This window comes from Giraffa tippelskirchi, chromosome 8 (genome assembly GCF_054371585.1).
Source record: "Giraffa tippelskirchi isolate mGirTip1 chromosome 8, T2T-mGirTip1v1.2.pri, whole genome shotgun sequence".
NCBI classification, from domain to species: Eukaryota; Metazoa; Chordata; class Mammalia; order Artiodactyla; family Giraffidae; genus Giraffa; species Giraffa tippelskirchi.
In genome coordinates, this window is record NC_137282.1 from 129,230,916 (window position 1) to 129,257,600 (window position 26,685).

The following is a 26,685-nucleotide window of genomic DNA, read 5'->3' on the forward strand; positions in this document are numbered from 1 at the left end:
TTCTGTACATCTTAACCTTTTCTCTGTCCAATACTTATAGTCTAGATACTTTCTCCTCTTCTATCATCCATCTCACTAATTTTCTTCTCTGCTTTGTCCACTCTGCTGTCAAATTCATCCACTGAGTTTTAATTTCAATTGCTGTTTGGTTCTTTTTTCTTTCAAATATGTTGTCACTTTTTACAGTTTTTATTCGTTGCATCTGTTTCCAAATCATTGCCTGTTTCTTTCAACATGTTGAGCATAGTTGCTTTTAAGTCTGTGTCTGTTAATATCATCATCTGACGCCTATAGAAGCTGTTTCTGTTCTCTTTTGTTTCAGTAGTTCTTGTTCATGTTCAAAGTGTCTTGTTTTCTGCCTCTTTGCTTCCAAAGTCATTGCCCTTGAAAAATTACCTGTGGCTGTTTATTAAAGCTTCAGATGAATGTGTCCTTAACTGGATAGGTTTTGCGTTTTCTTCTGTCAGATTCTTAAATGCTTATTCAGCCAGAATCACCTCAAAGAAAGGTTAATGTTTGGACGTCTCTGGCCCATTTAGGCTTTGCCTACTCATGGTGCAAGTCTGTACTAGCGTCACTCTGAGGCCACAACATCCCAGGGAGACTTTGTTTTTCTTTTTCTTTCCCTTTTCCCCTCCCACTTAGCAGGGATCCTGGTCCGATAAACCTTTCAGCAGTTCCTATAAGGTGAGGAGAGAGGGAAGCGTACAGCTCATATCTAGAAGATGAAGAACTCCTGAATTCAGATTTTTAAAAAATCCGATTAGGAATGCCTAGTTGGATGTCCAACTTAACATGTCCAAAATGAAATTCCCGTTACTCCCCAAACCTGCTCCTACAACAGTCTTTTCCATCTCAAGAAATAGCAACTCCACATTCAGCCTGTCTTCAAACTATACGGAAGTCTTGACCACTACTCATCACTCCATTGCTAAAGCCTGGTGCAAGCTGCCATCTCTCTTCTTGATTATTACACACATCTCCTCATTGTCTCCCCATTTCCCTTGCACCTCTCAAGCTATCTGCTTATCAGTAACCAATTAAAACATATGTCAGATGTGACACACTCCTCTGCTCAAAATTCTCCTGTGAGACGCGTAGCATATAAATGCCAAAATCCTCCCTGTGATCCAAAGACCCTACACTGATCTCATCTTCCCATGAATCTCCTCCAGCCGCATTTACTGATTCATATACACACGGAATGTAACATTTACTCAGAGCCTCTTCATCTGCTGTTTCCTCTGCCTGCAATGCCTTTCCTCTAGATATCTGAATGGCTAGCTTTCTCACTTCCTTCAAGTTTTTGGTTATATGTCTTGTGAGATGAAGCCTTTCCTGCTTCCATATTCAGTTACATCCATGAGCACTGCCTGTTTCCTTTCTCTGCTCATTTTCTCTAAAGGACTTATAACATTCCTATATATATATATATATATATAGGAATACATATATATATATATGTGTGTGTGTATATATATATATATATATATATATATACGTGTATATATATACACACACATACATACATACAGATGTGCACATGTATGTTTTGTCTCCACCACAAGAAGGTATGCTTCATGAAGACAGGGCCAGACACAGAGTAGCCATTCATTAAATGTTGAATGAAAGAGGTTTGTATTTGAAGGGCTTGTACGTCATCTGTTCAGAGATGCCCAGTAGGAATTTGGATGTACACGTGTGGAGTCTGGAAGAGAATCTGAGGCTAGAGTTACAGAGTTGAGATAGAAACAGAAAAGAAACAGAGCCAAGCCAAGGACGGGAACCTGTATAAAGATTATAGTTGAGGGATGAGTGGAGAAGAAATGTCTTGGAAAGTGATCCAGGGTCTCATGAGCCTGGGAAGAACCAAACCTCTAGAACTAAGAGGAAAAAAAATCAATACAGAGGGAATGTTAGCAGTGGCATAGGCTACAGAGAAGAAAGATGGGGATATAAAATCCAACACCAAAACAGTTAGGAGTAAAAGTATCCCATATTCTGATTTAAGGTATTTTGAAAAGTTGAATGTGAAGTGTGAAAGATATCCGTAGTAAAACTTGTAACTTTGAGGGCTCTGTACCAAATATTCTGTAACTCCTTTATCTAAATTTATCAGTGTGGTAAAGAGTGCATTGGTTTTGCACCAGGCGTATGGTTTAGAGTTCGTGGGTGGTATAATTTAAGTCAAATTGCCTTGAAGGCAACATTCACAAACACTTCGTTGATAAGAGCTGAGCATTTTTTTCTGATCTCATCTGTACTATTTTATAGGAAATTTGGAGAAAAATGGTAGTGATGTGTTACTAAAATATTACTGTTTAAAATTCTAGATAACTAATGAGATTGTACGACAGATGATGGAAATGGAAGGAATGTACAGCTTGGATAAGCCTGGAGATTTCACCACTATTGTTGATGTACAGCTCATAGCAGCAATGATCCATCCTGGAGGTGGTCGAAATGATATTCCACAGCGTTTAAAAAGACAATTTACTGTGTTTAATTGCACATTGCCATCAAACGCTTCAATAGACAAAATTTTTGGTATGACAGTTCTTGGTGTTTAATTTTTTTATTGCATTACATAATGGACATAAACCATGCAAAACCTTATTTAGGAGATAAAAAGGCTCAATGTGAGGTAGGATTAAGTATCTGAAATGGACAACTAAATACCAGAAACTAAATACTAAGAAGAATCATGTTTATAGCCTTTTGTAAGACTCAGGAATATTTAGAAATAGCCTTGTTTAAGGTTAGCTTTAGAGATAAGCAGACCTTTGTGTTCTGGTTTTCTTGACATGATTAATCAGAGAAATTTGAGCTAATGAATGATAGCACATTGATCATGGATTAACAATATAATACACCAAGTCAAATGTAGCACTTTGCTATGTTGGTGAAAATGATATATTTTTTGGAGTATAACCTTACATTCTTTATTAAAGAATATGATTCTTTTAATTCTTTCAAACATAATTATAATTCTTTTAAACATTTACAAACACACAAGACATGTACACACCAGAGTTTTGTCATTGTTTTTGCCAAAACAAAGTCATATATACATTTCCTTTTCAACTTGAAATTTTCTTTAATAATGTATAATGGACATCCTTTCAGGTCAGTAGTTACTAATCTAACTTATACTTGTTTTGAATTTGAAAATGATATTTTGACACTAAATTTAGGCTCATACAAACTGTTCCATAACAATTATATACATGAAGACATATAAGAGAGACTGACCCATGCATATGTGGTCATTAGTTGTTTGACATAGCAAGTACTATAGATGAGAAGAGAAAATTTTCAGTAAATGGTGGTGGAATATTCAGTAATTCTTATGTGAAAATAATGGAAATTGGACCCCTACCTCACACCAAGCATTACAGTCAATACAGAAGTTTTGAAGATTTAAATATAGAAGGCAAAGCTGTAAAACATTTGGAAAAAATATTGGAAAATATCTGAATGATCTCTAGGTAGGAAAGAACTTCTCAAATGAGACTCAGAAAGCATAGACCATAAAGGAAGAAAATGGTAAATTTGACTAAAATGAAGAGTTTTTGTTCATTCAAAAAGCAGCATTAAAAAAGTATTAATAAAATAAAGACAAGTCCCAAAATGGAAGAAAAAAATTTCAACATGTAACAAAGCAAAAGACTTAGTAATCTGAATACTATGAAAATTCCTATGAATCAATCAGATAAAAAGCAAACATCCTAATGTAAATATGGACCAAAAGTCAGGCACTTTAAGAAGAGAAAGCAAGATGACTAATAAGCAAATGGTAAACATTAGAAATATGAACATTTAAAACACCAGGGAAAAGCCATTTATAATCACTAGATTTGCAAAAATGAAAAATTCTGACCAAAATATCAGGCATTGGTGAAAATGTGAAGCAAGTGAGACTCTCCCCTGCTGGTGGGAGTATAAATTGCCACAAGCTCTTGATACGACTGGACATTATTACTGGTTGTAGAATGTGTGCACAGCCACCGCCATTCCACTTCCAAGTATATGCCAGTTCATCATTTTCTTCCTTTATGGTGATGCTTTCGGAATCTCACATAAGAAGTCCTTTCCTACCTAGAGGTCATATAGATATTTGCCTATGTTTCCTTCCAAATGTTACATAGTTTTGTCTTCCATATTTGAGTCCTTAATCCATCTGTAGTTGATTTTGCACATGTGTGCCAGAAGACTTATACAAGAAGGTTCATAGAATAGTGTTCATGACAGCAAAAACCGTGCAGTAACCCAAATGTGTATCAACAGTGAAGTCAGGTAAACACATTGTGGTGTGGGCATACCTGCTGTGCTCTGCAGCTGTGAATGTGAACAAACTCAGCTACATGCTTCAGAATAGATGAAGCCAAGAATTACAACATTAAGGGGGAAAAGCAAGTCACAGAGGAACCTATAACATAATGCTATTAAACTGAATTTCAAAAATTAAAGTTAAAAGAAAGGGGTTAAAGTTCAAGAAAATAAGTGGCAGAGCTGTTCTTGGGAAAAGCGAGTTACTGATTCTCACGGAGTCAAAGCAGTGGGCTCCCTCTGGAGGGAGGAAGGATTGGACAAAAGAGACTTCTGATGTGCTGGGGCGTTGTGGTACTCCCCTAGTCTAGTGGTCTGTATGTGCGTGTTTGCTTACTTGTTAAACTATTTTGTACAGTCTTTGATATGGTTAATATTGAAAATGAGATACAGAAACACACTAGAAACAGGCTCAGAGAAGTGAAATAACTGCCCAAGTATGTGGTGTGATCCTGCTCTCTGGGGCTTCCCAAGTGGCATCAGTGGTAAAGAACCCACCTGCTAATGCAGGAGACCCAAGTTCGATCGCTGGGCCCTGGAGGAGGGCATGGCAACCCACTCCAGTATTCTTGTCTGGAGAATCCCATGGACAGAGGAGCCCAGCGGGCTACAGTCCATAGGGTCACAAAGAGTCGAACATGACTGAAGTGACTTAGCACACACACATGATCCTGTTTTCTGATTCCTGACCCCATGCATCTTATATAACACATTTGTGCCACAGGAAGCTGAAAATCTAGAATCAGAGGACTTCAGAAAGCAAAGAGGCCTTATAGGTGTCTGGCACAACCAACCATGATTTTGGACTATTTCATGTTCCCTCAAGGCTGCCCTTCTTTGGTCTCTGTGAACAAAGCCCAGTTTCTTGGGTTGCCCCGCCCTTTGCAAACCTGCTACGTGTCTCTGAGAAGATATTCATACTCATTTTCCTCTGAAAATACCATGCTCAGGACTGAACATAAAGCTCAACACTGAGTCTCACTGGCATGAAGTAGGGTTAAATCTGTCTTTGCAGCCTAACACCAAACACACTTTGAGACTTTAGAAACAGTCTGTAGACAAACAACACAATCATTCCTGAGGGTGATCATGTCAGATTGTCACTGGGCTGGGTGTTCCTAGGAACCGTTACATCACCACTCAGGCCAGGGTGTTGCTGACTGCAGGTCAGGAGATGGGGGTACTGACATTCTACTAAGGTCAACAACCAATTCATGTGACCTGGAACATTTTGCTTTACTTATCTGTACCTGCTCTCCTCATCTGTAAGACGAGGAAATAGTTCTTTTCCAGCTCTTCTACTCTTCAGAATGAAGGCTGCTTTACGGGTTCCAGAGCCAGGTTTCCTAGGTCCAAACCTTAGATTCACCCACACACAAGCTGGGTGATCTTGGGTAAGTTACTAAACTCATATTAGAATGGAAATAATAATACCCTCTATGTCCATCCATGTTGTTGCAAATGGCAAGTCATGTCAGACAGAGAAAGGCAAATAGCTATGGTCTCACTTATATGTGGACTCTGGAAAATAAAACAAATTAGCAAACAAAACAAAATAGAAATGGACTCATGGATACAGAGAACCACATGGTGGTTGCCAGAAGGGATAAGAATGGAAGGATTAGTGAAATAGGTGAAGGAGATTCAGAGGTATACACTTTCAGTTATAAAATAAATTAGTCATAGGGATATAATATACAGAAATATAGTCAATAATATAGCAATAGTTTTTGCATAGTGACAGATGGTTATTAGGCTTACTGTGGTGATCATTTCTTTAACTGAGGTAAAGTTGATTTACAATGTTGTGTTAGTTCTAGGTGTACAGCAAAGTGATTCAGTTGTACATACATATATATCCATTTTTTTTCAAATTCTTTTCCCTTATAGGTTATTACAAAATGTTGAGTATAGTTCCCTGTGCCATACAGTGGGTCCTTGTTCGTTATCTTTTTTATATATAATAGTAATGTGTATATGGTAATCCCAGACTCCCAATTTATCCCCCTCTTTTCCCTTTGGAAACCTTAACTTTATTTTCTATGTGTGTGGGTCTGTTTTGTAAGTTCATCTGTATTATTATTTTTTTGTTTTAGATTCCCACATATAAGAGGTATCATGTTTGTCTTTGTTTTAGTATGATAATCTCTAGGTCCATCCACGTTGCTGCAAATGGCATTATTTCATTCTTTTTGATGGCTGAGCAATATTCCATTGCACATACGCACCACATCTTTATCTATTCACCTGTCACTGGGCATTTAGGTTGCTTCCATGTCTTGGCTATTGTCAGTAGTGCTACAGTGAACATTGGGTGCATGGATCCTTGCAAATTACGGTTTTCTAACACCAATACAGTATACTAGCACATATATATGGTATTTAGTCAATCGGTAAAGATAACCCTGTATGTGAGACATCAAAAGAGACACAGATAAATAGAACAGTATTATGGACTCTATGAGAGAGGGCGAGGGCGGGATGATATGGGAGAATGGCATGGAAGCATGTAAATTATCATATGTGAAACGAATCGCCAGTCCAGGTTCAATGCATGATACAGGGTGCTCGGGGCTGGTGCACCGGGATGACCTGGTGGGATGGGATGGGGAGGGAGGTGGAAAAGGGGTTCTGGAGGGGGAAAACATGTACACCCATGGTGGATTCATGTCAATGTATGGCAAAACAAATACAATATTGTAAAGTTAAAAAAAAATAGAAAATAAGCTAATTAAAGAAAAAACAAATTATGGTTTTCTCCAGGTATATGCTCAGGAGTTGGGTAGCTGGATCATATGGTAGCTCTGTTTTTCATTTTAAAGGAACCTCCATACTGTTCTCCATTGTGGCTGTGCCAGTTTACATCCCCAGCAAGTGTAGGATGGCTCCTTTTCCTCCGCACCCTCTATAGCATTTATTGTTTGTGGACTTCTTCATAACCAGTGTGATGTTTTAAATGTTGAATCACTATGTTGTACACCTGAAAATACCAGAATAGTGTGTGTTGACTATATTTCAATAAAAAATAAATAAGTAAAATTGGAATAATAATAATACCTACCTCAGGTTCTTTCTCATAGGATGTTGGGAAAATTAAAAGGGTTAATACATATAAAATACTCATCAGTGCATACTAAGCTTTGCTGGTCCCACTGCTGACCCCCAGTCTTAGTTGATTCTTTGAGAGAAATTATTCACACCTTGTAATGATTTATTCACTGGGATAAACATGTACTTTGTGATCTTGAAGTAAGCTTGTACTTTCAATCTTGTTTATTTTTCAGGAGTTATTGGCTGTGGGTATTTTGATTCTTGCAGAAGGTTCAAACCTGAAATATGTGAGATGATTTTGAATTTGGTTTCAGCGAGCAGAGTGCTGTGGCAGTGGACTAAGGTACAAAATTGTCCGTTATCAGTAATGAGAAAAAAAAAAGTCACTAATTTTTCAGTCTAGTTCTCACCTTGTGGCTCAGGAAGTTCTCATCACATATTGGGTAGTAGTGTTTTTTCAGGAAAAGACAAATTAGGGACTTGAATAGATTTATGACACCTTTTCCTTCCAGGGAGCAAATATTCTGACTGAATGATGCTTTCCATATGTATGAGATATTACTGTAAACCAGATGTTGCATTCAAGATAAAGTAGAATTTTGCTGAAATGAGAACACTGCTTTTCTACTTGTTTCTCTGATTTGTAACTCTTTATATGTCTGTCTTCCCCTCGCCAGCCCCAAGAACCAAACTATGTCAGACGTTCAGATGTTCAGAGTGAATACATGGATTTCCAGATATTCTTAGCTAGTCAGGACTTAAAGTCCAACTTGTGGGTTCCTCTGAGGTGGAGCATGAATTAGTAAATGAATACAATGTACTTAATAAAGTAGTCTAGATTTTACTACAGAGATCAATGCCCTAAGTAAAACTCAGGGATTGTTATAGCTGTCACCAGATGTCTGAAGGTAGACTTATGAAAAAGTAATTAAAGATAGGTCAGAGATTAAAAAAACACAAATGAAAAAACAGCATTGATATATGTGCTAAAAAATAGTGGTGAAGGAGATGAAGATTAATTGTCATAGTTCATACATTCATTTGGCCATTTACGCACATCTGGACAGAAGCTGATGTCCTGGGGAAACCTGGAGTGTGGCAGCCTCTCAGATCCCTGGATGGACTGGGGGATTTCTTCCATGCAGCCCCGCTGCAGTGACCAGTTCTTTGCATGGGGCCTGCTCCAGACTGGAGTTTCAGAAGGTCTGAACGTCTGAGATAATTCTCTGTCATAAGATCCATCTTTTTCCCGTGGGACTGTTCAATTTAACATGCCGTTGTACATATTTTTCTGGAAAGCTTTGGCCTTCCTGGTATCTTTCCATCAAAGCTTCTTTTATGAGTGTTAATCAGTTCCACTTCCTCACCTTTCTTTATCTCTTTAGCACATTTTGCACATGTTCTCATTTCCGCTGCTCTCGTTGAGGTCATCAGAGACCACAATCTTGCCAAATCCAGAGGCTGGTTTTATCTCCCTCTGACTTGGCCTTTTAGTGGCATTTGATGATCCCTCTAAACACGTTCTTCTCTTGGCTTCAGAGAGGCCTCATGCTTCTTACCTCACTGGCTGCCTTCTCTAAGTCCCCACTCTCCCCCTTCTCTAAGTACTGGGGTGCACCTGATCTCCATGCTGGCACCTCATCTCTGCCTCCATTATTACCCAGGTAGCCTCATCCAGCTTCGCAGCTTTAAATGCCATCTCTCAGCTGATAACTTCAAAATCAATACCTCCATCCCAGCCCTCTCTCCCCAGCTCCAGACTTGTTTCTAATGGGCTTACTTAGTAGACACCACCACTTTGATGTCTAGTAACAATCTCAAAGTTAACATGTCTGTAAATACGATCCTCTCTCAGAGTTTCGTATCTGAATTATCCTGCTTCTCAGTTTGAAACACAGGACTCCATCCTTGATTGTCTCTCTCATTCCCTACATCCAGTCCATCAGCAAGTCTTGGTAACCAGGGTTTCAAAATAGTATATCCAGAAGTTGAGTGCTTACTGCCACCTGACTGTGACCACCCTGATAGACGTTTCCATTACCTGCCCTCTAGACCAGGCAGCAGCTTCCTAATCAGTCGCCTTGTCCTCCTAGAATCTGTTCTTTACATGATCCTAAAAATGCTTTTTTAAAAGTACATCAGAGATCATTATTCCTTTTGTTTTAAAAGATACTCTTTCTAAAAAATAGATGATGCTACTTCTCCATTCTATTTATTTATTTTTGGCCCCATAGTGCAGGCATATGGGATCTCAGTTCCCTGATCAGGGATCGAACCTGTGTCCCCCACAGTGGAAGCCTGGAGCCTTAAGCACTGGACCACCAGGGAAGTTGCTCCTTACTCAATCTTAAAATCACCAGTAGATTCCCAGTTACACTGCAGTGAAACAGTCCACCTACCCTCTGGTCTGTCAACCTGAGTTGGCCCCTGCTCACTGCTCAGTTGGAGAAGGAAATGGCAACCCACTCCAGTATTCTTGCCTGGAGAATCCCAGGGACGGTGGAGCCTGGTGGGCTGCCGTCTATGGGGTCGCACAGAGTCGGACACGACTGAGCGACTTCACTTTCACTTTCACTGCTCAGTGGCTCAGTGGTAAAGAATCCACCTGCAATGCAGGAGACACGGGTTTGATCCCTGGTTGGGAAGATCCCCTGGAGTAGGAAATGGTAACCCACTCCAGTATTCTTGCTGGGAAAATCCCATAGACCGAGGAGCCTGGCAGGCTACAGTCCATAGAGTCACAAAGGGTTGGACATGACTGAGCCACTGAACTTACATAAACACCCTTCTTCCCTCCCATTGTTCTTCTCCAGCCACACCGCCCTTCTCACTGTTTCTTGAACAACCCCAAGTTTTTCATGCTTCTGGACCTTTGTACTTTGACTCTTCTCATCATCTTACCATCAGAGGGGTTTTCTTAGATGATTTTCTCTAAAATAACTGTTCATGACCCCATTACAGGCCTATCTGTCTGCTGATCCTTCATTTGTTCTTACTATGACTTTTATCATGATTATTTATCTATCTGTTAGTTTATATTTGTTTCCTATTTGTTGTCAGGCTCTCCCAGTTGAATAGGCCTCTGATGGCAGCAGATTGAGCTGTCCTATTTACCATGATATCTTGGTAAGGGTAGTGGGAGATACTCAAAAGTAGTCATAAAAAAATGAATGAATCTTCCTCCTCTCCCCAGCCTCAAATAAGCAACCTTCTTTGTATCTTTTCTTCAAATTTCCCATTTTCACAAAGCACTCTTTTAATCCATTCATGCCTAGTATATCTCTTTACTTTTATATTACTTTACATAGCTTTAAAACAGAAGCAGGTGAGAAAAGAAAGAAGTTGACAAAAATTAAAAGAAAATGTTGAAAGATGAGGTAAGAAGTACATTAATAAATAAGAAAGAATAGGGTAAGAAAGGACTTCATTTAATTCTCCCTAATGGTTGCTTAAGTTGCCAACAGCTGCCATCATAGCTACAGTCCTTTACAGGAAAGAAAAAAAGTAATGTTCACATAGCCTTATTCCTTAATTTTTGCATATTTGTAATATAAGTGCCTACTTTACATTTTGGTGAGTAGTATGAACATTTTAGCTTGGAATGGAACTGAAAACAAAGAGGGAAAGTGAAAGGTGATTGCTAACATATCATTTCTCTTTATTCTATCTTCACATGCTACCTGCTGTTTTTAACTGGCACTGTGAATTAGCCTGTAGAAATTACTCTGTAAATTCAATAGGGTACTTTTTCAATATAGAAAGGGCATATTCCATGAATAAGTGCTAAAGAAAGCATTTACTTTCCTGAATTACTCATATGGAAAGTTTGCTTTATATTTCCAGAGTTCTCACTGTTTCACTTTCAAAATAATGCTGATGGTATCAGTTACAATCTTTAAACTTGGGCAGCAATACTTCTCACACCCAATGCCTCAAGTTTATCCCTTAACTGGTACCTCTTTGTATAAGAATGTAGAAGGTGTCATGTTATAGCTTTGCCTATTTGGATTTAGAAGTGGGTAGAAATAATAAGTAACTTAGTGTTCAAACAAACAAGCAAAACCCACAAAAACCACTAAGTAATTATAGCTGCATATCAGACTTGCCTGCCAGTTCTATTGCGGATATAGAGATATATGAAAGCATATTGACTGAGTTTGGATCCATAAGTGAAATCTAGATTGTGATAAACAAATGTATTTGTGGAAATCCAAATGCACTCAGGACCTTAATCAAAGCGACCTATAAAAGATGGTTTTTATTGACTTTAGACGTGAACTTTCATTATTCTTAACCACATGACCACCAGCTCACAATCATTTTTTTTTGTTATGACATATTTCCATTTTGACTGTGTGGATCACAACAAACTATGGAAAATTCTCAAAGAGATGGGAATACCAGGACACCTTATCTTCCTCCTGAGAAACCTGTATGCAGGTCAAGAAGCAACAGTTAGAACTGGACATGAAACAACAGACTGGTTCCAAATTGTGAAAGGAGTACATCAAGGCTGTGTATTGTCACCCTCCTTATTTAACTTATATGCAGAGTACATCATGTGAAATGCTGGGCTGGATGAAGCACAAGCTGGAATCAAGATTGCTGGGAGAAATATAAATAACCTCAGATATGCAAATGATGCCACCCTTATGGCAAAAAGCAAAGAGGAACTAAAGAGCCTCTTGATGAAGGTAAAAGAGGAGAGTGAAAAATCTCATTTAAAACTCACCATGAAAAAACTAAGATCATGGCATCCAGTCCCATCACTTCATGACAAATAGGTGAGAAAACAGTGGAAACAGTGGCAGACTTTATTTTCTTGGGCTCCAAAATCACTGTAGACGGTGACTGTAGCCATGAAATTAAAAGATGCTTGCTCCTTGGAAGAAAAGCTATGACATACCTAAAAAGCAGAGACATCACTTTGCCAACAAAGGTCCTTATAGTCAAAACTATGGTTTTACCAGTAGTCATTTATAGGTGTGAGAGTTGAACCATAAAGAAGACTGAGCACCAAAGAATTGATGCCTTCTAACTGTAGTGCTGGAGAAGACTGTTGAGAGACCCTTGTTCAGCCAGGAGAGCAAACCCGTCAATCCTATAGGAAATCAATCCAGAATATTCATTGGAAGGACTGACACTGGAGCTGAAGCTCCAATGCTTTGGCCACCTGATGTGAAGAGCTGACTCTCTGGAAAAGACCCTGATGCTGGAAAAGACTGAGGGCAGGAGGAGAAGGGGACGACAGAGGATGAGATGATTGGATGGCATCATTGACTCAATGGACATGAGTCTGAGCAAACTCCGGGAGATAGTGAAGAACAGGGAGGCCCTGGCATGCTGCAGTCCATGGGGTCACAAAGAGTTGAACATGACTGAGCAACTAAACAACAATAAGTTCAATTTCTATAGACACACTAATAAGGTTAATAATGATTAGGAATGCTTATTCTTACAATTCACAGTTTTTAAAAACTCAAGGAACAATGGCTTGATCAAAGTCAACTCATGGGGTAGAACAAGAGTTGGAATCTACATCTAGTGCATTATCTTGAGTCCATCCTATTCAAAGAGTTATGGTCTTTAAATTCTATTTTGGTTTATTTATGATGTGTTTATTCCATAAATGCTGTAACAAAAATATAAACTTAATTTATTTGCCCAGTCTATTTTATATAAAATTGGAACTGTGAAATAAAATCATTCTAAAAGATTTTTAGTTTTATCTTGAATTGAAATTGAAGAGTGTTACTTTTTCTCCCAACTCTAGGTGAAGATGCTGCCTACTCCTTCTAAATTTCATTACATTTTCAATCTGCGAGATCTTTCCAGAATTTGGCAAGGAATGTTAACCATAAAAGCTGACGAGTGTGATTCAGTTCATGTTCTTCTGTCACTTTTCAAACACGAGTGCAACAGAGTAATTGCTGACAGGTGTATATCGCAGTGCTTGAGTTTAAATGTAATATATAAGCAGTTTATACTACTAGATTAACTGCTGCATTATCTACTCAAATAAGTAGACTATTTTCTTAAATTTCTCTGAGGCTTGTGACGCATGGATGTCCTTTCCCACCTGCTGGTGACCCTGAAAAAACACTCCACCAATTTCCTTGAGTATTATTTCAATAAGACATTTTAAACATATGCCCACATTATCGGCGTGTTGACAACATTTGGAGGCAAATTTTAGTTATGTATAGTTTCTAAAAAAACTTGAAATGTGTGTAGTGAGAACTCTGTTGCATGGTGACATCTGGTGCATAAATTAAGTCATCTTTCTGAGCCTCTGTTCACTCCTCTATAAAATATGACGGTAATGCTGGTCTTGCTGTTGTTTAGTCACTAGGTCACAGCTGACTCTTTTGCAACCCCATGGACTGTAGCTCATCCAGCTCCTCTGTCCATGGGATTTCCCAGGCAAGAATACTAGAGTGGGTTGCCATTTCCTTCTCCAGAGGATCTTCCTGAGCCAAGGAATTGAACCTGTGTCTCCTGCATTGGCAGGCGGATTCTTGACCGCTGAGCCACCAGAGAAACCCAATGCTGTTCTCACAAAGCTGTAAAGGACCTACTACAATGTCTCACATGAAGTGGCCTCTGTCAAATATCAGTCCCACTCCTCCCTCCCTTCCCACTCTGATGTTATAAGTGTGAAAAGAACCTTCATACACTGGGTGCACACAGACTCAGGAAGAGGGTGCTCACCCACTACTGGCTGCCAGATTCTCCTCTTCTGTTGCAAGTTTCAGGAATCTTGGGCCTCACCCAAGGGACTTACCTGTTTTGTTAAAGAAAAAAATCAATCACACTTGTTAAAACAATAAGACACTCACCCTTTATTCAAGACTATTGTGATAGATGTAGGGACTATACAGTGAGGTTTTGCAGTAGGGGTGAGAAATTGGGCTCAACTCTGAATACAAGCAGGGAAAAGTGGGAATTTATAACTGGGGAACAAGATGGGGGAGTTTGGATGGGAAATTACTAAGAGGAAATAAGGGGGTTATGGGAGGATTCTGCCTAAAATGATCTAATGGGATTCTTGCTAAAAATGGGTGATGCAAAGAAGGACATGGAGTCCAAAATTTGGGGCCTAGCTGGGAAGAGGATTCAGAGGAGCTTAAGTCTGGCCAAAGAGAGAGACAGTCAGTATTTTCTGTAAGTGACACTGTCAGTGTTATAACTCTCTTGGATGGAGTTCGGTCTGCCTCTGGTCAGAAGGTTGAACATACTGTTTCTGTGTTTTGAGGGAATGGATGTACAGGGTGAGGGTTGAGAAGATGTGGAGGGAGGTTAAAATCATGTTCAGTTAGAACAGATGCCTTCCGGGTTTGCATTTCTTACTCCTGTATTTTTCTTTTAGATTTATAACGCCTGATGATGAGCAGTGGTTTAATGCACAACTTGTTCGTTCAGTTGAAGAAAATGTTAGCTCAGATGTGGCGTCATATATTCTTCCTGAACCATACTTTGTAGATTTTCTCCGTGAGATGCCTGAACCAACTGGAGATGAACCTGAAGACACCACGTTTGAAGTGCCCAAAGTCTATGAGCTGGTATTTATTTTCAGGCTTTTTCAATCACTCATCTAGTTAGATATTTCTCCCTGCACTGGAGTCCCACTTTGGAGTTATCATAACTTCTACAATAGTTATATGTTGTGTTTCACGTCATCATACACCAAGTGAAATATTTATTTCAAAGAAATTTAGCAGCAGTCCCATTAAAGTCAGATATAAGACAAGTACGTGTGCAGTTATCTCGATTACTTAATATTGATTTGAAAGTTCTAGGCAGTGCAACAAAATGACAAGAAGAAAATAGATGTAATTATCAAATAGGAAAAAACAAAAGTGTTATTACTGACAGATATGATTATCTCTTAATATAATCCAAGAGATTTAAAAAAATCAGTTTCAACTACCAAGAGTTCAGTTATATGAACAAGTGTGATATAAATCTAAAACTGAATAAATATCCTCTATATTAGCCAATGGGCCAAATCCAGCCTACTGCCTGTTTTTGTCAGATTTGTGAGCTAAGAAGGGTTTTGCATTTTTAAATGGGTAGAGAAAAAAATCAAAGAATAATAATACTGTGTGACACATGAAAATTACACGGAATTCAAATTTCAGTGTTCAGAAGTAAAGTTGTATTGGAACACAATCAAGCCCATTTGTTTATATATTGTCTATGACTGCTTTTATACTACAAAGGTGGAGTTGAATGACCATATGGGCCACAAAGTCTAAAATATTTGCTATCTTTCCCTTTATAGAAAAAGGATTGCCATCTCTTGCCAATAATCCCAAGATAGGAAATACAACATAAAAGTATTTCATTCAGTTAGCAACAAATATGTAAAACATCTAGGAATAAATGTGATAAAACTTTACTTGGTTAAATGGCAACACATTGTTTTCCATAAGTTAATGTATAGGTTTAATGACGCTTGAAACAAGCCTCCAGAGAGATTTTTTTAAACAAGGTCACATAGAGTAATTTTGAAATGCATGTTGGTCAAAGAATTAAATGGGGAACAACCATTTGCAAAAGAAATAAGTGAATATTGATTTCAGAATAATTTGACTACATAAACAATGTAAAAGTTCTATATATTTTTAAAGCTCCATAAGCACTGTTAAGAAGCAAATAAAAACTGAGAAATACATTTGTTATATTACAGCCTTAATTAACATGGATAGTAGTTGGTGCTGGGATTCTTAAAGGAAAAGGTCAAGAATAATCTCATATTGGAAGCCAACCAGTTAGGTTTCAGAATCTGAAAATGGAATAACTAAAAGTCAACTCATTCATGACAAATTTTTGGAAACCCATTAGGTTTAACTTTTTTTTAAGAATTACTTGTGAATATCTTTACAATTACAGCATTCCTGAATTTTGGATCTCAAATATTATTTTTCTCTCTCTCCACTCTTAGGTACCGTCCTTTGAATTTCTGTCTGAAAAGCTCCAGTTTTACCAGAGACAGTTCAACGAAATCATTAGAGGAACATCTCTTGATCTGGTGTTTTTTAAAGATGCAATGACTCATCTTATTAAGGTTCTCACTATTGATTATTTACTGATTTAAATAGATAATGTAAAAGCTTAGTGAATTTCACAGATAAACATTTTTAGAGAATACATATTTGTATCTGATAGTTAATAGAAGAGAATCTATAGGTTAAGTCAGTTCACTCTCTCACAAAACAAAGGCTTAATCAGAAACCCCTTATTTGAATCCATCTATATGACAACAAATGTTTTTCAAGGGCAGACTGATGGGTTTTGTGTTCGACTCGCTGAGTCAAAGAGTTTTACCTTTTTAGACAGTAAGCTGGAGAACCCTTTGAAAAAAATATTCTCTCAAACTATGTTTTGGTGTAATGGAAATCCTGTTGCCCCTGGAGGAAAAGTTGATGTGTTTAAAAATGTTGATTTCATGATTGACTTACAGATTATGGGGAAAAGGGAAATGTGGGTATACAGGACTGATAAAAATAGGAACCAACTAGAGGCATCACCTAAAAGGAGTATGGCTTGGATCCAGGTGTGAAAGCCTGCAGGAAGAAGTTGTTTGACTGTGTAATTTGTAGATAAAAAAGGAGTTTCTCCAACAAATTGGAATAGGAAGCTTTCATAAAGAGGAGACAGTTAACTCTGTATTTGTTATAGAATTGTCTTCTGCAAAATTGGTGAATTTGCATTCATCTATTCAACAATTTGGAGAAGGCAATGGCAACCCACTCCAGTACTCTTGCCTGGGAAATCCCATGGACGGAGGAGCCTGGCAGGCTGGAGTCCATGGGGTCGCAAAGAGTCGGACACGACTGAGCAACTTTACTTTCACTTTTTACTTTTATGCGTTGGAGAAGGAAATGGCAACCCACTCCAGTGTTCTTGCCTGGAGAATCCCAGGGACAGTGTAGCCTGGTGGGCTGCCGCCTATGGGGTTGCACAGAGTCGACACGACTGAAGCAACTTAGCAGCAGCAGCAGCATTCAACAATTAATAATTATTATTTTTTAAAAAATTTATTTATTGATTTATTTAGGCCATGTTGGATCTTAGTTGTGGCACATAGGCTCTTTCACCATGGCACACGTACTCCCCAGGCTCAGTAGTTGTGGCACATGGGCTTAGTTGTTCTGAGGCATGTGGGATCTTAGTTTCCAGACCAGGGATTGAACCTGAGTTCCTTGCATTGCAAGGCAGATTCCCAGCCACTAGACCACCAGGGAAGTCCCAACAAATAATTATTGAGTACCCACAGTGGCTTAGTCTTAGAGGCCTGGTACCCTGTTCTAGGTACAAAACCACATAAGTGATTAACATATTTAAAATGTAATAGTAGATTTGACACATATCAAGGTGTCTGCCCCCTGTAAAACTTGAATTTTAAAAAATTCTTTGTTGTGGTGATAAATGAATTTAATGATCCATCTAGATTTTCTTCTAATCAGCAGTATTAATGTAAAAGACAGCTTTTTAGCAATGTCTCCAACTGACCTGCATAAGATTCAAACCACAATTTGGGCCTTACCCTCTCTGTGAGGGAATCTCCTTAGAAAAGCAACACAAGGCTAAAGGCTGTTTCCATAAGTTTTTTTCTACAGGTATTTCCATGCCTCCATTGTAAGTAGAATTTTGATACTTTTGATATGGTAGAGGTAGCATTTGTTGTAGAGCTAAGTAGCATTTATTTTCTGCTTAAGTCAGTGTGTTAGACTGATGATAATAAGCAAACAGTTCTAAACTGCTCTCTGCAGATTGGGAAGAGTAGTTCCATTAACTGTTGAGTCTGAAAATAATAAAATTACAGACACATACAGAAAATCATTTTAAAATAGGAGATAGGAAAGCCAATTTGCACTCTTTTTTATGATGTAAATATAGATGGGCAATGAAAGAACTGGAATTGAATAAATCAATATGAAACCTTTTACATTAAATGAAAAAGTCTAATGTAGTCTCGAAGCATGTAGTCAAACCTTGGACCCATTTATTGCAAGCAGATGTAAACAGCTGAATTCTATTTTCAAATATGTACTGTTTTATTTCAAAACAGATTTCACGAATAATCCGAACATCATGTGGAAATGCGTTGCTTGTGGGTGTCGGTGGTTCAGGAAAACAAAGTCTTTCAAGATTGGCCTCTTTTATAGCTGGGTATCAAATATTCCAGATAACATTAACCAGGTAAGATAAAATGAAACACGCCAATATGTTTTTTTCTCTATTGTTGATTTCACTGGAGTGAAATGTTTGCTTAAAAAATTACATATAATTATGACTGATTCGCGTCGTTGTATGGCAGAAAGCAACACAACATTGTAAAGCAATTATCCTCCAACTATAAAATGAAATAAAATTTTAAAAAATTACAATAGAATTTATCTGGAGGTTCAGTGGTTAAGACTCCATGTTTGTACTGCTGGGGGCGACAGTTTGATCCCTGGTCAGGAAACTGAGATCCTGCATGCTGCTGGGCATAGCCAAATAAACAAAAATAGAAAAGATTACAACAATTTATTGTATTTCTTTTTCAAGGAAATGTTTTTATTTTGGGGAAATATACATTAAAAAAATGTTCACAAATCATGGGTGTCAAAAAGTAAGTACACCTATGTAGTTAGTTCACAGATAAAGAAATAAAACATCACTAGCACCCAGAAGTACACCTTGGGTCTTGTCCCAGTCACTACCTTCCTAAGGGGAACAACATTCTAACTTCTAAGCCCATTGATTTATTTTGCCTATTTTTTAGGTTTATGTCAGTCAAATCATATGGGGTTTACTTTTTAGTGTCCAGTTTTTTTTGCTTGCACGGTGTTTGTGAGATTCATCCATGATGCTACATGCAGCAGTAGTTTATTCATTTTTATTGCTGTGGAGCCTTCCATTTTATCACATATTGCCGCAATTTGTTTATCCATCATATGTTGATAAACATTTGCGGGGTTTTCATTTTGCAAATACAGCTGTTACGAATATTCTTGCACATGTCTGAGTATACTCCTTGAGATAGAAGTGCTGAGTATAACGATGCAGGGGGAGTGAGGATGTCGGGAGCCGCCATAGGCATTACTGACAAAATGGAGGCATGGCCCCAACCCCCTCTCCTCACCCGGCAGGCACGGTCCCAGGATGAAGGAGTTAGGTCTTGTGATTCTGACTTGTCCTTTCCTTCCTCCAATTGAGTTGGCTGGAAAGAATGTTATAATCCATAAAGTTAACTATTGACATTTGTTCAAGGATCTTTACAAAGAATGCTCCAGGATGAGCACATAGGCTGCAGCCTGAGATCATAGGAAACATTGTTATCTGAAACCTGCCTGCAAGGGGAATGTTTATGGCAAAAGAAGTTTGCTGAGTTTAGGGGTTAGGAATAATTAAGAATAGTTAGAAGCTAAAAGTTTAAGGTATGTTGTAGTGTTGACATATTTTACTATAGCTTATAGAAACTAGAAACTTTAGAGATACTAATAGCTGAAAGCCTTTTTAGGAGATAATGAGCTTAAGTTACTAGGGGATAGCAGGATTTAAAGAGATAAGAAATAAACTGAGGAATGTAATATACAGCCCAGAGACAAACTTGAGTTACAGTGTTATCACAAGGACACTTAAGAGGGAACTCTGAAGGACAACAACGATTTATGGAGACAGTAAATATGGGTGAGGGGAAACTTAAGATGTCATACCTCTGACCTAATGCTTTTGTAAAAGTATAAAAGAAAACCTGCTGCTTAAAATAAACATGCAGCCCAGTGCTTTGAGCGAGAGACTGCATCATTTTCTCCGCCGACGCCGTCCATCCTGAGGGAACCCCTGGACCGGCTGGAGCAGGACTCCAGCATGAGAAGAAGAGGCCAGGCAGAGGAGGAAATCTGGAGTGGTTTCCAGAAACCCGGAGGCAGAGAATTAGCCTAAAAACGAGATTAAAGCATGGAGAGTGGTGACTAGCCTTTGAGTGGATCAGATGGAGGCAGAAGCCTCATTGCATTAAGGAAGCGTAGAAGCAAATATAAACAAATTTTAAAGCTCCTCAAAAGGCTTAGCTATGAAAGAAAGCAGCAGAGGGATCTGGACCTAGAGAGGGTGTGCTGTGACCATGTCTATATATTGTAAAAGCAACGCCTAACAGTCTGCTTAATTTTAAAAAATGAGCAGAATGGCTTTGTGACTTCATTGAGTGGTCAGTGGAGGGGTTGCTCTAACAGCACCGGGCACTTCTGAGTAGGGATGTGGACTGTGTCACTCTCATAGGTGCAGCTACTTCTCAGCCAACCAACTTACCCGTTTCCCTTTTTAATGAGTTCTCCCCCTTGGCAATTATTTTGAGAGGATATATCATCTCTTTTTGATAGTATTCCTTTTGCTGAGGTCTACAAGATTAAGTATAATTCTACCCAGAAGGGCTTCACTTCCTCTCCTAATTTAAAAATAAGCTATGACATCTCTTATGTGCAGAATCTAAAAAGAAATGATACAGATGCACTTATTTACAAAACAAAAACGGACTCACAGACTTAGAGAATGAACTTACGATTGCCAGGGGGAAGAATGAGAGGAAGGGATAGTTAGGGAGTTTTGGATAAATATGTACACATTGCTGCATTTAAAATGGATAACCAACAAGGACCTACTGTATAGCACAGGGAACTGTACTCAATGTTATGTGGCAGCCTGGATGGGAGGGGAGTTTGGGGGAGAATGGATACATGTATATGTATGTGTGAGTCCCTTTGCTGTCCACCTGAAACTGTCACAGTGTTATTAATTGGCTATGCTCCAATACAAAATAAAAAGGTTAAAAAAATAAAAATAAACTATTTATACATTTAAGTGTAGTTAAGCGGCATCATCTTGAATGCCCATAACAACCTTTATAATTGGTAATTATCTTCATTTTGCAGATGAGGAAACAAACTGTAAAACATGAAGGAACTTTTATAAAACTACGGGGCTGGGATTTAAACTTTGGTCTTCCTGGTTTTAATGCTGGTAGTCTTTCCATTAGACCCTATGGATTACACAAAACTGCCTGTTACTTGTACTGTGAAACCTCCTTCAAACAAGGACTTCTTTATAATCCCTTTCATTGGCATCTACCCACGAGAATTTACATGCCGCACTTAAGAAAATGTCTGCTTTGTTTTTACACATCATATCACTTCTGGTAGCACATGCGTTTAGCAGGAAACAGGGTAAACAAGAAAAACAGAGATGAAGCTCGTCTCTCTTCAGATCTGTGACCACATAATTACAACATTTCTATTATTTATATCACATTGCATAATGCATCTCTGAACCCAGTCACTTGGTGAGATGTGCAAATTACCATTATATGTAATTTATCACTAATTTTATTTATAATTTATCTATACCATCTTACCAACCTAAAGTCATCCAAATATCTGATTATTCTTAAATATTACATATATATTCACTTGGGCAAAAAACATCTGTTGGCTGAGTACTGTTGGACTGTAGGGAACAAAAGTTCTTTTCCTTGTTCCCAATTATTCTTTCTGAGTCACTTCTGGTAAATTCCCCACTAACTTCTCAAGCTAAATAAAACCTATTTATTTAGAGTGGTAATGTACAGCTGTTTAGCTCTGTGTTTTCTAGCAGGCACTATTAACTTAGAATCTGTTGGAGCAGGTGCAGATTATGCTCTAATTATCATGGATTATATTGTGTTTTGAGATAAATGATGACTATATTTTTATTTAAAACTTTCTGCTCCTTCTCTTCTTAGGTCTTATAATGTGAATAATCTCACGGATGATTTAAAAGGCTTGTACAAAGTTGCTGGTGCTGATGGCAAAGGCATCACTTTTATCTTTACTGACAATGAAATAAAAGATGAGGCATTTCTAGAATATCTGAACAACCTGCTCTCTTCAGGGGAGGTATGTCTCCAAAGTAGAGAAAGAAGTTATATTTTAAAAATGTAAATCTGAATAGAGAAAGCAGCAATCTTTCAGAAGTGAGGTATTTAGGGACTTCCCTGGGGGCCCAGTGGCTAAGACTCTGAGCTCCCAACGCAGGGCGCCATGGATCAATCCCTAGTCAGGGAAGTAGGCACCACGTGCTGCAGCTAGAGTTGGTATGCTGCAGCAGAGACCCTGGATGGCTGCAGCTAAGACCTGGCACAGCCAAATAAATAAATAATAATTATTAAAAACAGAAGTGAAGCCATTTGGCACACATTTTTCATTTTAAAAATGATTAACATATGAGGTTCAATAGATTTTTTTGAAGTTTCTGTGAAATTAATGCTGCTCACCTCCAGATATTTTATGTTTTCTTCCGTTTTATATATACTTCCTTATTTGTCTCTTAAATCTTTAGCTTGATCCTGTAATTTATTTTAGGAGAAGCAAAGTTTATGTATCTATGTATCATTTATCTGTCTAAATATCAAGAGCATAGAATGGTTGAAAAAGTTCCACTAACTGTAAATAGATGTGTATGTCACCACTGAGTGCTGAAGAATTGATGCTTTTAAACTGTGTGTTGGAGAAGACTCTTGAGAGTCCCTTGGATGGCAAGGAATTCCAACCAGTCCATCCTAAAGGAGATCAGTCCTAAGTGCTCATTGGAAAGACTGATGCTGAAGCTGAAGCTCCAATACTTTGGCCACCTAATGTGAAGAATTGACTCATTTGAAAAGACCCTGATGCTGGGAAAGATTGAGGGCAGGAGGAGAAGAGGACGACAGACGATGAGATGGTTGGATGGCATCACCAACTCAATGGACATGAGTTTGAGTAAACTCTGGGAGTTGGTGATGGACAGGGAGGCCTGGTGTGCTGCAGTCCATGGGGTCGCAGAGTTGGACAGGACTGAGCGACTGAACTGAACTGAATGTCACCACTGCTGACACCATTTTTATCATCACTTCTTTGACCACCCACATGCTTGGTACTTTATTAGAAGGATGCACAGGACTCAGCATATAGTTGAGCTTATGACTAAGATTTATTGCAGCAGCACAGTAAGGATTTTCAGCTGGATCAGTAAAGAAAACGACTCATCAGGGGAGCCTGGGGAAATCCATATACATGCTTCCTATTAATATGTTCTCACTAAAGGGTCCATACAGAATGTGTTTTTGGTGTGAAGTGAAAGTGAAGAAACACGAAGTGCAGTGCAGAAACATATGTGCTCTTTCTGTTCAAGGAAGCTTGTTTAAGACTTAGAATTCAAGATTTTCTTAGGGGCCAGTCATGTAATTGTTCTCTGCCTAGCCACAGCTGCCAAAATTCCAGACTCCCAGAAGGAGAGCAGATGTTGACCATATATCCCAATGTTTGTATAAATAGTCTAGGTACAGTGGAACAGCCCTATCAATTAGTAATGGAGAATTCCTTCCAAAAGCCTAGTTCTCAGATGCCAGGCGAGGGCCAGCCCTGCAAGCGCACCTTGCGTATGAACTCTTCCCTTCACAGTGATGTGTATGGATGCTTACTGATGATGCTCTAGTTAACTATTTTGGAACCACAGTTGAGACTGACTGTGAATCAGAATGGAAGGCATCACTGGACATTTGAAGTGGTGATTGGAATGGTAAACAAGATGGCTGTTTGGTAACAGCTATTTGAGCAAAAGGAAACTTGGTTTGCTCCTGATTAAGCTGCTAAGTAAAAAGTTGCACTCTTGTAATTTTTGGCAAACTAGGGATTTGACTGTAGAGATTCAGGAAAAAATATGAAAAGAAATGACATGTAGTGGTTGTGGGGGGTTGCGGAACAAGGAAGGACCAGACTTTGGCAGTGCATTGGCTGTGGGGAACTCTTAGAATACTGAACCCTTTCTTGCCTATTCCTCAAAGATTTCCAGTTTGTTTGCACGGGACGAGATGGATGAAATCACCCAAGGGCTGATATCGGTCATGAAAAGGGAGCTCCCTCGCCATCCTCCCACCTTTGACAATCTGTATGAGTACTTCATCTCAAGATCAAGGAATAACTTGCACGTTGTCCTCTGCTTTTCTCCAGTGAGTTTTTAACTTTAGTTATTTCTACGTAGGAGGAGTTACTTCCTTGAATGTACTTAGTTTGCCTTCTCTGATGAGATGATTTGCTCAGAAATGAACACTTGTTACTTCTTTACTACCACCAATCTCCACTGACCAAAATCATGCTAAAGAGTGAAAATCGAGTATACTCATTAGCAATTATTGCATATCCTACCATTTTGATTACCTAGAGACAGAAATCATTTGATTTTAAGGGATTTGGTCATGTAGTCTTGTCTAGCTCTACCTCCAATATAGTCATACCATCTAGAATGTCCCTGATGTAGGTTTGAATGTCTCTCACTCACTGTTCTATCCAGTATTGTAACCGTTAGCCATATGTGGCCATTTGATTTTTGATAAGTTAAAATTAAGTAAAAGTGAAAATCCAATTTCTCAGTCCCACTAGCTTCATTTCAAGTACTCAATAGCTACATGTAGCTAGGGGTTACTATGGAAAGCACACATGTAGATCCTTTCCATCATCATAGAAAATTCTGTTGGGCAGTTCTGCTCTTGGGGGTGGGGGAGGTGTCTCACTAACTTATCGGGCATCTTGCTTAATTTTTAGATAGTCTAATAGCCAGAAAGGTCTTCTTTACAAACAGTGGAATTTTGTCTCTGACTCTTCACCTGTGATTTTGTTTGTCCTGTAAAGTGAACCCAATCCCTCTCCTGCATTCAGCTCTTCAGATATTTGGGGAAAGTTTCTGCAGACTCTCTAAGTCATTTCTTTTTTAGACCAAACACCTCCTGTTCCTTCTGCGGATCTCACTTGCCCTGGTTCCAGGCCTTTCACTGTCCTGGTCATCTCTCTCTAAAAATGTGGTTTGTCAGTTTCCTTTTTTTTTGTTTTCATCCATTTTTCCTTTATTGGAACAGATCTTTAATGTCAGATTGTTTAAAATTTTCTTTAAAATTTGCAGTATCAAATTTAGTTTTGTTTTTTTTTTTTCACTTAAGAATCCCTCTTGAACCTCCCACCCACCTCCCATCCCACCCATCTAGGACATCACAGAGTGCCAGGCTGGGCTCCTTGTGTTATATAGCAGCTTCCCACTGGTAATCTCTTTTTTACATGATAGTGTATATATGTCACTGCTACTTTCTCAATTTGTCTGACTCTCCCCTTCTCTCACTGTGTCCACAAGTCCATTCTCTATGTCTGCATCTCTATGTCTTCCTTGTAAATAGGTTCATCAGTACTATTTTTCTAGGTTCCTTATATATGCATTAATATACAATATTTGTTTTCCTCTTTCTGACTTACTTCACTGTGTATAACAGGCTGTAGATTCATCCACTTCACTACAACTGACTCAAATTCATTCCTTTTTATGACTGAGTAATATTCCATTGTATATTTGTAGCACATGGATAAAGAAGATGTCAATTTCTTCTTACATGGTAGCTCCTAGAAGTAAACAGATGGAGTCTTAGGATAGGCAAGAGTGTGGAAATGTTACCTCCTTGCGCCTGGATGCTTAATTTACATATTCATTCAGTCCAAGAAGATTTCTAAAAAAATTTGTTGTATCAGGCTATTGGCTCAGAATTTAAAAAGGTCTCTCTGCCTGACTTATAATCCCTCTGTGTTTTTTTTTATAGATAATGGTTTTTTTATTTATGATGCTTTTTGACGTTTCTGTCGCTAGGTTGGTGAGAAGTTCCGAGCCCGCTCTTTGAAATTCCCTGGCTTGATATCCGGCTGCACTATGGACTGGTTCAGTCGCTGGCCTAAGGAGGCGCTGGTTGCTGTGGCCTCCTATTTCGTTTCAGGCTATAGTATTGTCTGCTCTAGTGACACCAAAAGACAAGTTGTAGAAACAATGGGCCTCTTTCACGACATGGTCTCAGAGAGCTGTGAAAACTATTTCCAAAGGTAAGTGGTGATACATAAGTGTGATAGCTACAGAAACACAAGGTTCACTTCAAAGAAGAATAAAATGTAACATCCAGTAAGACACTCATCATAGTAATTCAGCTGGAAATCCCAGCTGCACTTAGATTTTTCGCTTGCTTTGATTTTCTGTTGATTATGTATTGAAATGATGACAAATAATTGCGATTTAAAAATTAACTAATGTCCTTTCCCTCCAGGCTTCAAAGTAACAAATGCTTAATGAATTATTTTATTTCACTTGCTTAATTTATTTTTTGGAATGACTTAAAATAATTCATTATAAACTCTTTAAAATTTGTTTATTATTCAAGTTCATTATTTATTCGGTTAAATAAGTCCACTGTCTTAAAGTTTTATTGTTGCCTTA

At 38.4% G+C, this 26,685-nt stretch overlaps 1 protein-coding gene across 4 annotated transcripts in view; it reads left to right on the forward strand.

Annotated features, from left to right (window-relative positions):
* Nucleotides 1–26,685, forward strand: part of DNAH8 (dynein axonemal heavy chain 8) — a 326,388-nt gene that overhangs the window by 174,020 nt on the left and 125,683 nt on the right. For all 4 annotated transcript variants that reach the window (XM_081523221.1, XM_081523219.1, XM_081523218.1 and 1 more), the window contains 9 exons: nt 2,334–2,547; nt 7,614–7,723; nt 13,154–13,317; nt 14,750–14,942; nt 16,328–16,450; nt 18,458–18,588; nt 22,151–22,304; nt 24,230–24,394; nt 26,071–26,297. In XM_081523221.1, coding sequence (XP_081379347.1) covers nt 2,334–2,547; nt 7,614–7,723; nt 13,154–13,317; nt 14,750–14,942; nt 16,328–16,450; nt 18,458–18,588; nt 22,151–22,304; nt 24,230–24,394; nt 26,071–26,297 — 1,481 coding nt within the window. The remainder of the gene's footprint in view (nt 1–2,333; nt 2,548–7,613; nt 7,724–13,153; nt 13,318–14,749; nt 14,943–16,327; nt 16,451–18,457; nt 18,589–22,150; nt 22,305–24,229; nt 24,395–26,070; nt 26,298–26,685) is intronic.